The sequence below is a fragment of the Rhea pennata genome, chromosome 2 (assembly GCF_028389875.1).
Source record: "Rhea pennata isolate bPtePen1 chromosome 2, bPtePen1.pri, whole genome shotgun sequence".
NCBI lineage: Eukaryota > Metazoa > Chordata > Aves > Rheiformes > Rheidae > Rhea > Rhea pennata.
Window position 1 is genome coordinate 114,078,501 of NC_084664.1, and position 14,322 is coordinate 114,092,822.

The 14,322-nt window shown below is 39.1% G+C and overlaps 1 protein-coding gene across 1 annotated transcript in view; it reads left to right on the forward strand.

The window, feature by feature from the left end:
- Positions 1–14,322, forward strand: part of GREB1L (GREB1 like retinoic acid receptor coactivator) — an 80,217-nt gene that overhangs the window by 56,360 nt on the left and 9,535 nt on the right. The window contains exons 19-28 of the mRNA XM_062570213.1: positions 1,468–1,583; positions 1,971–2,215; positions 3,274–3,836; positions 4,335–4,437; positions 8,333–8,488; positions 8,727–8,866; positions 10,588–10,749; positions 11,114–11,318; positions 12,412–12,577; positions 13,592–13,819. Of these exons, the coding sequence (XP_062426197.1) occupies positions 1,468–1,583; positions 1,971–2,215; positions 3,274–3,836; positions 4,335–4,437; positions 8,333–8,488; positions 8,727–8,866; positions 10,588–10,749; positions 11,114–11,318; positions 12,412–12,577; positions 13,592–13,819 (2,084 nt within the window). The remainder of the gene's footprint in view (positions 1–1,467; positions 1,584–1,970; positions 2,216–3,273; positions 3,837–4,334; positions 4,438–8,332; positions 8,489–8,726; positions 8,867–10,587; positions 10,750–11,113; positions 11,319–12,411; positions 12,578–13,591; positions 13,820–14,322) is intronic.

The window sequence follows — 14,322 nt, forward strand, 5'->3', positions numbered from 1 at the left end:
TTTAGGCTTGCATATTTGTTTTTGTTGTCTGTATGATTCAGCAAAGTAGATTCTGGGCCTCATCTGGATAGGAGTCTCCCTTACTGATATTTGTCCATTATTAAGAAAAAAGCGGAAAAGCTTTTCCTAGTAGAGTGATATGTTGTAGTTCAAATACCTGCTGATTCTGAACTCTTAAGATTTAATTTCCTTTTCTGGAAAGACCGTAACTCTCCAAACAGCATCGGCAATGCAAAGTCTCTGGGTTATAAAGATGGGCTCTGTTGCTCTCCTGTTGTGACTGGTCAGTGATCTAGGAGGTTGTGTCATTAGGTTTCCTGGACAATACCCATAACACATTAATAAGGATGGCTGGATATGACCCTTCATTTTTGTGTTTCAGCATTATAATATAATTTCAATGTTTGTAGAAGTAGAATTGCTTCTTTCCTTTCTAAGGGAGAGTGGTTGCCTTTGACTTGTACTAAGGAGGAGCATTTTCTTGTCTCTTTCTTAAGATTGAAGACTCCAATTTTGTGCCTGTGATTCCCCATTCCAAAATGACTTTGAATGTGCTCAGATGTGCAGTTGTTGATTTGGGTGCTAATATTTGTCAACTGGTGCTATAGACTGTCTTAAAGAGAACCTTCAGGTGGTGACCTGCAGCACTGTCTATGAGTTTTAGCAGATAATACCGATCTACTCTGTTATAGAAACTCAGAGTCTTCCAGCGTTGCTTCCTTTTAATGTTTGCTGTAGGGTACTCAGGCTTGTTTTGATCAAATACTGCCAGTATTATCTGTAAATGTGAGTGGTCTGCTACTCAACATAGCAAGTAAGATACTGCTCAAGATACAGCATTGTTTTGGAGAGGCTATATCCAACACACAGAACACAAATGGGCTCAACTGGGGTCACTGAGCTCCTCTGAAGTAAGGAACTGGAGGGTGGAAGATGTAGGACTGACACAAGCAGTCATTCCACAGTGGTGAGGGAAAAGCAATAGAGTCGCGAAATTTGGACCTTGATAGGCACTTTGCCTGTGGGGTCCTTTCCAGTGAAAATGTAAATTTTGTTCTTTGAATCTTTCATTATATAGAATGCTCAAGCAAGTATGTAAGTATCACTGAGTCTTTTTCATATTCCACTTGAAGCTTTTACTTTAGTATACAACTTTCTAAGAACTTATCTGTGTCAACTTGAAATTGAAGCTGTCAATTGCGTTTTTTACTGACAGACCAGATTAATACCACACTACATGTTTCCAGCAGGGAATAACATATGTTATACATCCTTTTGCTGTGCCTTTAATGCTTGGCTAACAGTTGGCTACCAGAAAAAATGCATGCCTGTACCCAACTTCTCCTTCTTGTTGGCTCTTGAGTAAGTGAACTTTGTATAGAGAGAAGAAGCAAGAACAAACAAACAAAGAAAAAGACAGTTTAGAAAGTGCAATTTAGATGTGACCAGAATGTTCTCTGTTTGCAGGCTTGGAGGGGAAATGAGCAGGAAGACTGGATTCCTCGCACCTATCAGGATTTGGAAGGTCTACCTTGCATTGTTGTTCTAACTGGCAAAGACCCTCTGGGAGAAACTTTCCCCAGGTGCTGCTATGACTCTTGCAACGTGTCTGTTCCCTAAAATGTTTAGATAAGTTTTTTGGGGGAGGATAAGTATATGACTTGCAACTGATGGCTTGATACCATCTGGTTATTTTTCACAAAAAGGGTATTTTAGAAGATTCTCCTTGGGTGCAGTTTAAAATGTTGAACAATGCAACTTGTGAAAAGTAAAGCTCCTGCACCGTGTGCAGGGTTCAATGAACATCTGTGCAAGGTACCAGCAAACATAAATGTGCTGAGTATTTTTAAATCATTTTATATTTACTGGTTAATAATATTGCTTGTGATTATTTAATAAGCAATTAAAGATAGTATTCTTCAAAGTCAGAGAAAACAAAACATCCTTTTTTCTTGGGTTGGATTTTCTAGGTCATTGAAATACTGTGACCTTCGCCTAATTGACTCAAGCTACTTAACTCGGACTGCATTAGAGCAAGAAGTAGGCCTGGCATGCTGCTATGTCTCGAAGGAGGCAATTCGAGGGCCTGTTGTAGCTCTTGACCTTAGTGAGAAGGAACATGAGAAGGTTAATGGTAGCGAGAATGACTCTGATGAGCTGCTGATAGACTTGGACAGACCCCAGAGTAATAGCAGTGCTGTCACTGGAACCTCAGGTCAGTTACTCGTTCTGCTGTTGCTCTGAACAGAGTAATTCTTCATTCATATGTTACTAGAATTTGAATTCAAACATTAAGGCATTCAGTCAAATATGGGCAGATTAGCTGTATCCTGCTGCAGGCAAGGCAATAAAATGTTAGCAGTGGATTCTTGTCACAGTGAGCAATTTCCCTGTCTACAGCTAAAAAGGGATGTGTTACACTGGGAAGATGGTAAGTTATAGCTTAAGGGTCCCTTGTGATTTTTTTAAAACAAACATCTAATGTTAGTTGATAGTTTTGTTTGGCAGATCTTGAAAAGATCTTAAAATTCAGAGTAGAAATGGATGGCATAAAATTTTAGGAATACGAAAGTACTTGGTAACTATGGAGGTAGCTATGGCTAAGTGAGGATTGGGCCTTCTTGCCAAGACCAGTAGAGCATCTGGATTTGGCCCTACTTCTCTGAGCCTCAGTGGAAAAACATCTCACCAACCTTCTTTCATTCCTCTGGTACTTCTGGGTTGTTCCGGTTGATGCCCTGTGCATTTGCTGTACTAAAACAGTTTAATTGGGCTTTGCCATATACGGTATCTTCACCATACATTAACTTAAAGCTGACTGGTATGGAGGAGGGAGCATAGTCCAGTTCACAGTAAGGTTGCAGTAAAATAAATGCTTCGTTCTCCATGGCAAGGAGTGTCAAACTGATGTGGTATGTCAGGCTAGCATTTTAGAAAGCTGTTCCATCAAATTCCAAATCCCCGTTGGGAAGTAATAGTTAACAAAAAGAGATTCATTGTCATTTGGTATTGGGACACTTGTGTTTGCACTCTGAGTGCTAATTAGAAAGGCTGTTGCCTTTCCAGCAAGAGGGACAGATGGATGTTGATGATTTCTTTTTAAATGAAATGATCTTCTGACCTGAGCCAGGTAATGAGCTCACTCGGCAGTTCTCACTGGACAGACCTATTTGTAGGCTAGAATTGTCCCATACATCAGATGAGTTTGTGTTGTATTTGCGTTTTCTAATGTTGGCCAGTATCTGTTCACTGCCTGCTCCTTTGTTTCCCCAGGTTCCCTGGCTGACAATGGTGTGAGCTCCTCAAGTGCTGCAGACAAATCTCAGAAACAAGCACCATCGTTTAACTTTCAGACTGTAGCACACAGCTCAGTAGATGAGGGAACTTGCCCTGGTTTCACAGCTGGAGATACCCTGAAACAAGAATGTGACTCCCTGGGAAACCAGATGGCTAGCAGCACCACTTCTAAATTGTCATCCCTGTCTTCTGTCTCCCAGACATTTCGGTGGCCTGGCCATTCAGCCAAAGATGGCAAGGCCCTCCGTGCTGCCTTGCCACGCATTGTCATCCTGTCAAAAGCTGCTTACTGCCTCCTGAGCTCACAGAAAACTGGGAATTTGCCTTCCTCTTCTTCCCTCTTGCCTCATGCTGATGTGTCATGGCTGAGCTCCCTGAGGCCTTTGCTTCACAAGGACATGAATAGTGAAGAACAGTCTCTCTACTATAGGCAGTGGGTGACAGCCCGACAGCACCATGCAGACTACAGCAATCAGGGTGAGACATCTGGCTCAAGGAATTTTCACCCCAGGCGGCTGCTTTTGACAGGACCACCACAAGTAAGAGAACAGTTCATTCTTCCTGTTGTATTAACAGGATGATAGGTCAGATGATGAGGACTGTTACAGCTATAAATAGAGGTTGCACTTTAAAGGCCCCGTGGAAAGTTGTAAGCAGTAATGTGTTTCTAGATTTTGAGCTTAAATCCATGCTGGAAGTGGTGAGAAGAAGAGGAATGATTCTGTGTTTGTCACCTTCAGCCTAAATAAAATGTCTGTATATGGAAACGACCATAAAATTGCAATGAGCACATCACTAGAAGAGTAGTTAACCACTGCCAACCTCCCTATATGCAGAAGTGATGCATCTGGCTTTGGGCCAGATTTTGCTCCTAGATCAATTCTGTAATACCTTTCACCATAAGTTACTTGTTCTGTTTTCAGGCAGAACTAGAATGGCAAAATAAGAGGAGTAAGCCCAAATACATTTTTCTGAAATGTAACCTTCCTTCATATTAGTCTGAGTTGAGATTTGGACTTTCTTCATTTCTGATTCAGGTGGGAAAGACTGGCTCATACTTGCAGTTCCTAAGGATTCTTTTTCGCATGCTGATCAGGTTGCTGGAAGTAGATGTTTATGATGAAGAAGAGATTAATACCAGTAAGTATCTAGTGGTCATTATTAATACGCATTAAAAAGAGTCTCTGTTAAAAGTTTTTTTAGGCTCAGAGAAAGACTTTGTAAATTACACCTACCACTTACCCTGTCCATTAATGTGTAGCTAGACTTGCTGTAGGTATCTGCCGATATTTAAACATTGCTGAATAAAAATGTAAATTGCACATAGGGCTTATCTGAGAACTTTTAAATATTTTGGAAGTTGGTAAATTTAGATAGCACTGAAATGAAAGTGAATACAAAACTGTGAAGAGACAACATCTGCCCTTGTTATCTCTACTTCCTAGTTTCTAAGCATTGACAGTTTTTAAACAGACAAAACAGATTTAAGAACATTTCTGTCTGAAACTTCAATGTTATTTAGATTTAATTATATATAGATATCAGTTTCTAATAAGATTGCATTCTGTCTCCAGCTAACAGATCTTAGATTGAGGAGAAAGGGAAGGAGGGAGGCTCTTTGGATTTCAGTTCATTTGTCAGATCTGCAGATCCATTAGCTGCTGTGGCAAGACTCGGCTTTGGGAAGTGCAAACCTAAAGGAAATGAGTCTTCTTCAGAGTTTTCTTGTGCTTTTGTACTGAAGAGAACTCCTTGAATCAGTAATTGGATGACCATTATACTGTCATCCAAAAAACACAGTTGTCTTCCAACCTTTGAAAAAGACTAATTTGTATTTCTGTTACTAAGTGAAAAACTGTATTTTTCTGTGGTTTGGAGCTTCAGGGATTGTTACTTTCTTGTTATTTGAACTAAAATATCTGAGAAACTTAAGATGGAAGATAAAAATATAAGAAAGGTTCTGGTCGTGCATTCTGGTCTGTTGTGAGCACAGCAATCATGTCATACCCCTGCAAGAAATGTATGAAGCTCCATCTAAAGAGCAGTTTGAGTTTGTCTGGGGTTTTTGGTTGTGTTTTTTTTTTTCTTTTGCTGCCACTGATTCTACTGGAATGCTATTATAGAGCCTTTCTGCTCTGACAATTGAAAATACTATTTTATTCTCCAACCCAAAGATGTTCCTTTTCTAAAAAAATCAAAATACTTTTTCCTTTCTTTGATGTTTGCTTCTATGGTGTATTCAGGCAGCAGTCTTATCCCTTCTCAGCTTTCATCTAGGTAGCCTGAGCCAGCTTGCAGACTCTCCTCACAAATGACAGACTCTTTATTCTCCTCACTGGTTTTGTAGCTTTTGTCTGTACATCTGTTTTCAATTTTTCTGGAACAGGGGTGACCAGAACTGTATGCAGTATTCTGCAGGATGTTTAACTAACACAGCATACAACAGCTTTTATATTTCCCTGTCTCCACTGGAAGCCCCATGATTGATGAAGCCTGTGATTGCACTTGTCTTTTTTCATTCTCACATTTCACTGACACTCATACTTAGCCTGTACTCATCAGTCCCTCTGGAACTCGGTCGCTTCCAACTTTGCAACTCCCAACCTATTGCAGAAATTCTCGCTATTAGTCCTTGACTGTGTATGAGACTCACATTTATCTTCTGTTGAATATCATCCAGTTTCTATTACCTTGATTTTCAAGAGCATTGAATTCTTTCTGGATGATTTTCCATTCCTCCTCTTATTGAAAATGGCACTGAGATTTGTGTCACCAGCAAACTTAAGCCATTGTTTTTTGAGCCAGTAACATTAATGAAAATAACCACCAACATGGTCTGCTAATGATCTTTAACTTTACTACTAAGCTCCATCTGCCTTAATACTTTTGATGCTACATACTGCCATCTTATATTTAATCACCTTCTGATTCAGTTTACAGACTATTCACTAATCTCCATTTTCTTCAGCTATGTTAATAATTTGTCGTATACTGTCATACCAAATGCTTTACTTGAATCCAGAAAGATCAGATGCATTGCATTTCTTTAGTTTAGAGAAACAGTTATATTATTAAAGAAATTTGTGCCGTGAAACTAACACAGGATTTCTTTGGTTAAGCCATGTTGCATTTTATTGCATTTTTCATTTACTTCTATGTCATTAATTATTTTCTTCACTCTGCCCAAGCCCTGAATGTTACCAAGGTCAAGACAGTGGAGCCAGAGTTCTTAGATAATGTATCTGTTATGCTTGTGCTGAAATCAGGCTCTTGTCTGATTTCATACACCTGTTCTTCTAGAAATCTGCCATGGAGATTGTTCTTTCCCTCTGATTTGAGTGTGCATCAAGCTTTTAGAGTTTTGCTTCCATGGTGGGTTACAGTAATTTGCATTTTTGTACTTTTATTTCTGTTTATCCTTCTGCCTTTGTTTGCTTGGAAACATAATTGTCCTAATTCAAAAAGAAAAAGAAATTCATTTATTTTTAATTGTATAACTAAGGCAATGTAACTAAGCAAATCATTTTCATGCTCTGAGGTCTACTTCAGTATGACACTTGGTAAACCTTATTTTATCATACTGACATGTAAGACAGAACTTCATTTGCTGATGAGCCTTTTCGGTTCCTCGCGGACTTCATTTATTCCTAGTGTCATTTCTGATACAGTACCTTTGAAGGCCCTTCATCCTAGTGTTTTATCTTCCTTGGTATGTTTGTTACTTGTATTTGGCAACTGTAATTCAAAGAAATTCAAGCCTCATTCGTATACAAATCCCTAATTTCCTCAGTTCAGTTGACTTGAATGAGCTTACTCTCTAAAAATTTGTCTGTTTGCACAATATGCCTCACCTGACAGGCAGCATCTGTTAGTTTGAGCATAACATGGTGCCAGTGAGGTTTATGGCCTCTAAACTGCAGGTGGCTGATGTCCAGTTGGGTCAGTTTGGGCAGCATGTGCATATGCTTGTTTGTAGACCCAGCCTTCATTTAATCTAAGTCTGCCTTTCTAGTACCAGTAACCATGGTTGTTCATCTACTTTTGTGGGTCCTTCCATCTAACTTTAAACTGAATCAACTCACGATAACCTGGTCTAAAGTTGTTTTCTACGTGCTGGTGCTTTGTAATGTTCTTGTTACCTGTGCTTGAGACTTACCTTTGTTGGATCAAATAAGTTCATCAGCTATTGTATTCAAGAATATCTGAGCTCTGCCATTACTAACAGTTGTTTTACACTTCATACGTGGGAAGCCGATTCTGCTGTATCCAGGCTAGCCTTCCTATTTCTTTAGAGATCATTTCATACAGTGATATCCTGCCGTCTGTATCTTTGTTTTGAATCTTTATCTTTTTAATATCTGTGCATGCCTTCCAATATGATTCTTATCATGATGGCTCTGTCACCATGTTAGGTCTCTAGAGTTCAGTCTAATATTCAGCTTTGTGTGTTGCTCCATTAATTTGAGTTTTCCCAATCTAAAGCCTGGGGCCCTGGCATTACTATTACAAATATTTCAGTTTTCTCTTGCTGGCCACATCCCATTTTCTGACTAGAGAGGGTCTTTTACTGTGTTTTTCATGTACTCAACTATTAGTTCATAATTTTATCTAACCTCTTTTTCCTTGCTTTCATCATTCTGCTTTAAGATACATCTACTTCTCATTTACCCACTGTTCTTCCTTTCTGTGTACTAAAAGGGAGCCATAGAGAGACTGGAGACTACCTGTATCTTCTGTAAAAATAGAACTATTCATTTTAGCATTTTATGTATAAACATAGAGTGAATTATACCTCAGCAGCTTGGTGAGGAGCAGAACAGAAAGGTATCTATGAGAACTTCTTCACCCCTACACATTTTCCAGGGGATTGCCGTCTGTTTGAAATGGCTTTGTGTGAGTTGTTATTTCAGTTTTGGTTCATATTTATGATGTTCAAAGATACCTCTTGTGGGTTTGCACATCTGCAATTGTAAATCAGCAAACATCATGTAAACACTGTTCAGTGGATGTCTGATACTAAAGTATTTTGTTCCAGATCATACAGAAAACAGTGAAATTACTCAATCTAGCAATGACCACTGGCCGGATATTGAGATCTTCAGCAAAATGTCTTTTGACCTGAGTGTGCATGACCCCAAGTACAGAACTATAAGTCCGGTATACACAGAACAACTGTCAAAATTGAAACAAGGTTAGTAAAAAATGTAGATTTTTTTAGAATCCTAAAAAGAATCAGAGTACGTTATCGGTTTGATTGAACCCAGGAGCTCACAAGAGCCTGAACTCTTCAAAAGGATGTCAAACAAAACAATGTGTTTGTTCTTTACAATTGTTACCAAGATGGTAGCTACCATCGTTAGGAGCAGAGTATTTTCACAGTGTCTGGTTTTAGCAGTCATAAATTTTCTGTTACTTTTCTTTGTACACAGAAACAAGCAAAGAAACAAAATCAGAGGAACCTAAGAAAAGAGAGACAGTGTCCATGATGTTGACAAAATATGCAGCTTACAATACATTCCATCACTGTGAGCAGTGCCATCAGTATATGGATATTAATCCTGCAGCACAGGTTGGTGTCAAGGCCCAAATGTTAACTACATCCTTGATTTTTCAGTGGTCTCTCCAGGCATACTGCTCTGGTCTCAGGATTTTCACTGTCATCTTTCCGGAGATGCAATTGCTTAATTCTTTCATTCTCAGGGAAAATGTTGAGCTACAGACCCTGGAGCATCAACTGTGTCTGTTGCATTCTGCATATGCAGTTCACCTCTTCTGCTGCCTCTGACAAAGGGAGAATATTTTGACTAGTTGTCTCAAGCCAAAACATTGTTCAGCTTTCCCAGGAGGCTCACAGTATTTTGTGAGAGAGGATTTTAACATTAACGGAGATGCTTGTCTGTCTTAAATACCAGACGTCAACATCTGTGATGGGAGACTGGAAGGCTTACTTCTTCCTCCCTTAGTATGTGACTGTGCATTCTTCTTAGCAGTAACTTAAGAGCCGCTGGACAAAAGAGATCACTTTTAACTCTGTAATAATCCTTTTGGTCTTTTGATCTCCAAAACAAATAATTATGCTCACAGAAGGCTGGCAGGTAAGATTTTTCCTGGTTAATAACTCAGACATTGTTTCTTAACTACCGAAAATTATTTACTTGGAGTTTTCTCAAATCTCAGATCTTTCTTTCCTTGCTTGCTAATCTTTTCCAAGAGCACTATTAACCTAACACAACATAGACACACTGACCTGGAAATGTATAATGTCAGTTTTATGGAACAGCACCAACAGGTCTGATTTAAACCTCATGCTTCATTGAGTACATTGACACAGCAAATCCTCCCAAAGGACATCTGTTGTTCCCTGCACTCATGTTTGTGCATCTGGTCAAATGGGGTGATTCCGTATGTAACTACTAGTAATACATCTAAATATACACTTGTACATGTAAGTGTGAATTGAGTATATAGAATTATGATAATTGAACACAGCAAAATTATACATACAAAAGGGAATCATTGGTCAGCAAGCATTATGAAGGAAGAAAGATTCTGTAAATTCTTTAACAGAACTTACCTAAAACCCTTTTCATTTTTCATCTCTACATAGACCAATTGTTTCAATCTTTCTTTAGTAAAGATAATAGAGGAAAATGCTCAGAATAAATGCTATGACCTTGAGATAGACACACACTTCTGTAGGATGAAATCTTGTAAGATATGTAGACACTTTGTACACATTCACACGGTTCAATGAAGTGCTCTGCAAATTCAGGTTCACCTGAATACTTGGTTATCTAGCTGCTTAGAAACAAGAGTATTGTCACAGGAAAAATACCATACTAATGTGACTGTGCTGCTTCTGGAGTCTCTGAATGACAAGCCTCTTCTTCTGTGGAGGCAAACTTGTACCCTGCACTGGTCTCTGAATGTTCTAGGCAAATTTATTTGGACTGTTTGTTTCCTTGTAGTTGTATTTTGCACTTCTCCTTTTAAGTATTGAAAAATAATTTCCAGATCAAATGGATCATTATTGATAAAGCAAGCTGGTTGTTTTAATAGCAACCAGCTATTAAAACAGCTTAATACAAGGTACATGCCTAAGTAGTTTGGCTTATAGTGAAGGAAAATGAGAGTATAATAAAGTTAACTTTTGTTACTGAAAACAAATGCTTTGGATGTTTTTCTGTAGTGGCTGCATGCCATTATTATGACGTGCAAGAGCAGATTGTCACATACATCTTATGGGTTCCCTGCTTGTAAATCTTTCTCCCACTTTTTCTTTGCTTATAGGTATCTGACTCCACCCTGCATGCATTCACATTTTCGTCCTCAATGCTAGGAGAAGAGGTTCAACTGCATTTTATAATCCCCAAGTCTAAAGAAAGTCATTTTGTCTTCAGCAAGCAAGGAAAACATCTAGAAAGTATGCGTCTCCCTCTTGTTTCTGACAAGGTGAGTGTGTGCTGCTCTCATCCATCTGCTGGCTACCTGTGCTGCATTGCCGTATTCAGTCAATTTGATGTACATTTGAAAATCAGTGGTGGTTGGTTGGGTTTTCCCTCCCCCTCCCCCTCTTCTCCCCCCCTTTTTTTTAAAAAAAAAAAAAAAGAAAAGCCCTTTACGTGATTCTTACCTGACTTCCCTTAGAACTGGAGTTTTGATGGAGAATCATGTCCCTTTTTGAGTTCCCTGTTCAGTCTGTATGTTTTGCAGTGATTAATATTCTTAAAATCCAATGTCAATAATAAATCAAAATTCATATCAGGAATAACCTGCTTTTTATCCAATAATGGCAAAATATCTCTTGTTCCAGCAGAATTTGAATGCAGTCAAGAGTCCTATCTTCACTCCATCTAGTGGGCGCCATGAACATGGCCTCTTGAACCTCTACCATGCCATGGAAGGCATCAGCCACCTTCACCTCCTCGTAGTCAAGGAGTATGAAATGCCACTGTACCGTAAATACTGGCCCAACCACATCATGCTTGTCTTGCCAGGCATGTTCAACAATGCTGGCATTGGTAAGAGACACCACCAATGCATTGCTGTGAAAATGGCAAAAGAAGAATATTGGGTATTTGTAGACCATGTTATTGTAGCAAACTTTGCACCAATCCTCATTCATGCTGTTGTAACAAGAATGATCCTTACACAAAATTTGATGGTGCACAAGAAATGCTGTTAGGGACATGGAATATATGTCTGTATTGAGGGCTTCTTGGTGGAAAACCTATGCTCTCATTTTCAAACATGGTCATCTCTGCTTTTGTGTTCTGTTCTCCTCCTCCTCACAGAAATTTTGCTTTCTTCTCTTTACTTTCTTCCCTGCTCTTCAGTAAACCACTGCTTTCCCATTCATCTCTATAGCTATTATCTATCTTTCTGTACTTGCTTGTACTGTACTTTTTTTGCACAAGCTTTTTTTCATCTTTCTTCATGAGCACACACTGTCCTGTCACCTTCCCAGATGTTTATTGCCTTTCCAATTTAAAATCCAATGTCTTATATGCCCTATTTGCACTTTTTTACTCATCCTGCTGCCTGCATATTCGTTCCAGGTATTTTGCATGTGATTTTTCAAATTACAACTTCTCTTGTTAGCTAAAGTTAAATACTTAGTATTCAGTTAACTGCAACTGAATACTAAGGGCTTTGACTTTGGACTGCATTCTCATGGACACTGAATTTTTCCTGCAAGAGGTTCTAAGCATCTTCAGTTTTAGGATCTCAGGCTCTTCTTGGTTCACGTTATTCTTTAATGCCCACAAAATCATCTTCTGTAGATCTTTTAAGGTCCATTTTTCTTGGTATCTGCCTTTTAGAATTTACTTACACTGAAAAGGGGCACATTGACTTTTTTTAAAACTAAGAGCACATAGAAGGCAATGATTGCAGATACTCATATAGCCTTTCTCTGGAGTTTTTAGTAGATCCCTAGATTTCAAATGTGCTTGAGATTTTACTTGAAACTTCCCTCAGCACTCTTTCAAGATGCCCTGGTGGCCAGGATGGTGGCTTTGTTTTCTCAGTGATAGACAAGGGAAGGGAAGAGAAGAGAGAATGAAAAAACTGTAGTAAAGATCTCAGTATGTTTTCTATATGGTGTTTTCTCAGGTGCTGCCAGGTTTCTTATTAAGGAACTTTCCTACCACAATTTAGAACTGGAACGAAACCGCTTGGAGGAACTGGGAGTCAAGCGCCAGTGTGTGTGGCCATTCATCGTGGTCATGGACGATTCCTGTGTGCTGTGGAACATGCACAACGTCCATGAACAGTCCAGGTGAGTAACTGCCTGATGCTGGGGGCCCTACCCTAACCCATCACAGATGGCAATACTGCTCCAGTCTGCATCCACGCTTTGTGATTTAGGCTCATCTCCAGCACTTAACAGTGTATGAAAGATGAGATGCTTGGAACAGTCCAGCAGCTGGAACTTCTGGGGATGTACTCTAGATATCGCTAAGCTAGAGCAGCTTGCGGCTTTGATGTAATAATACCAGGCTGCCTAGCTGAAGGGCTCGCAGAGGTCATCGTTCACCCGATTTTTTTTTTCAGATAATCCAAGAACTGTAGAATTGGCGTTAAATATACAACTTAAAATTCAAAAGCCAGTTCATCTTTTGTTTGTCTCCATCTGCCCCTCACTCAGACCTGCAGGAAGACTGTAGATTTGTTTTTTGACTGTCAAACCCAGGCTCCTGCTGCTGTGCACTTTGACCTGGCTCTGTCCTCACACTCATGTCCTGTAGTCTGTACTATCAGCAAACCCCTGCTGGTTCTCATCTTTGCCTATAACTACTCTTGCATGTAGTGGCTATTTGGAGTGGTTTCTCAATATTTTACTTCCCTAATTTGTTTTGATTTATATTTCTCAATGAAAACAGTTTGAGAATTCTAACTTTCTAGAGGGCATTAAGCCATTGCTCTTCTCAGTGTTCTCCTGTGCTGTCATTACAGAAAAAAAAGGCCTTTCCAAAATAGTGCATAAAGTGATTCCTTTTCTATCTCTAAATTGTTATGTAAGACGTAATTCTGCTTAAATGCCTATTTTCTTGTGATGATTAGGTTAATGGCAGGGATAGGATTAGTTAGCCGTAAGTTTTGCAGTTGTTTAAAAAATGTGTACATATATTCGTGTATATATTTTTACAGCATCTGGAATAGTCTTGACTGTTAATGGAATTCTTCAGTCCTGTACCTATAATATATCTATCTATATGTATGTGTATATATATAGTGTATGCTATATAATAATAAGCCCAATTTGTGTGTTGTATGTGATTACATTCTGCAGTCAGTCCCTGGAGCCTGAGGGTTCCAGTAAGAATGTGTCTCTGAAGAGCATTCTCCAGCACATTGAAGCCACCCCCAAAATTGTTCATTACGCGATACTGGGTGTTCAGAAGTGGAACAGCAAGCTGAATGCCAGGAAAGCCAAAGCTCCATTCTCAAGGTGCCACGTGCATGATTTTATACTGCTCAACATAGACCTGACCCAGAATGTGCAATATGATCTAAACAGGTAGGCAAAATATAGTGGTGGTTAAATATGTTGACATGATAGGAATCTTGCCACTGTATTTTTAAATGCTTTTGAGAAAAATAAGATGAACCTGTCTAAAGTGTGAGCACATAATCAGGAAAATAAATATAGAGTAATCTATGCTGTACTCAAACATATAAGGCATCAAACCAAGCATAAACTCAGCCAGAGGAAGTGTTGGTTGAATAATCATCCTGCTCCTGCTGCAGTTTGTCAAACTGAGAGCTGAAAGATTCTTCTGCGCTCTTTCTCCAAAATACGATTCTGTATGCCAGGAAAAAAATCAGCAGTGAACTTTTCTTCTCATGATCAGCAACTATTATTTGTTGAGTAGGTAGGACAGGATTTGTGTCACGTACTATAGTTCAGTAGGAATTAAACCTGTACTTTCACTGAGTTGTCTAGGCCCTCTCTGTAGGGAAAAGACCATTTCCAGAGGGTGATTCAGGCCATCTGTTGAAAACACCTTGAGCTAAAGGTGT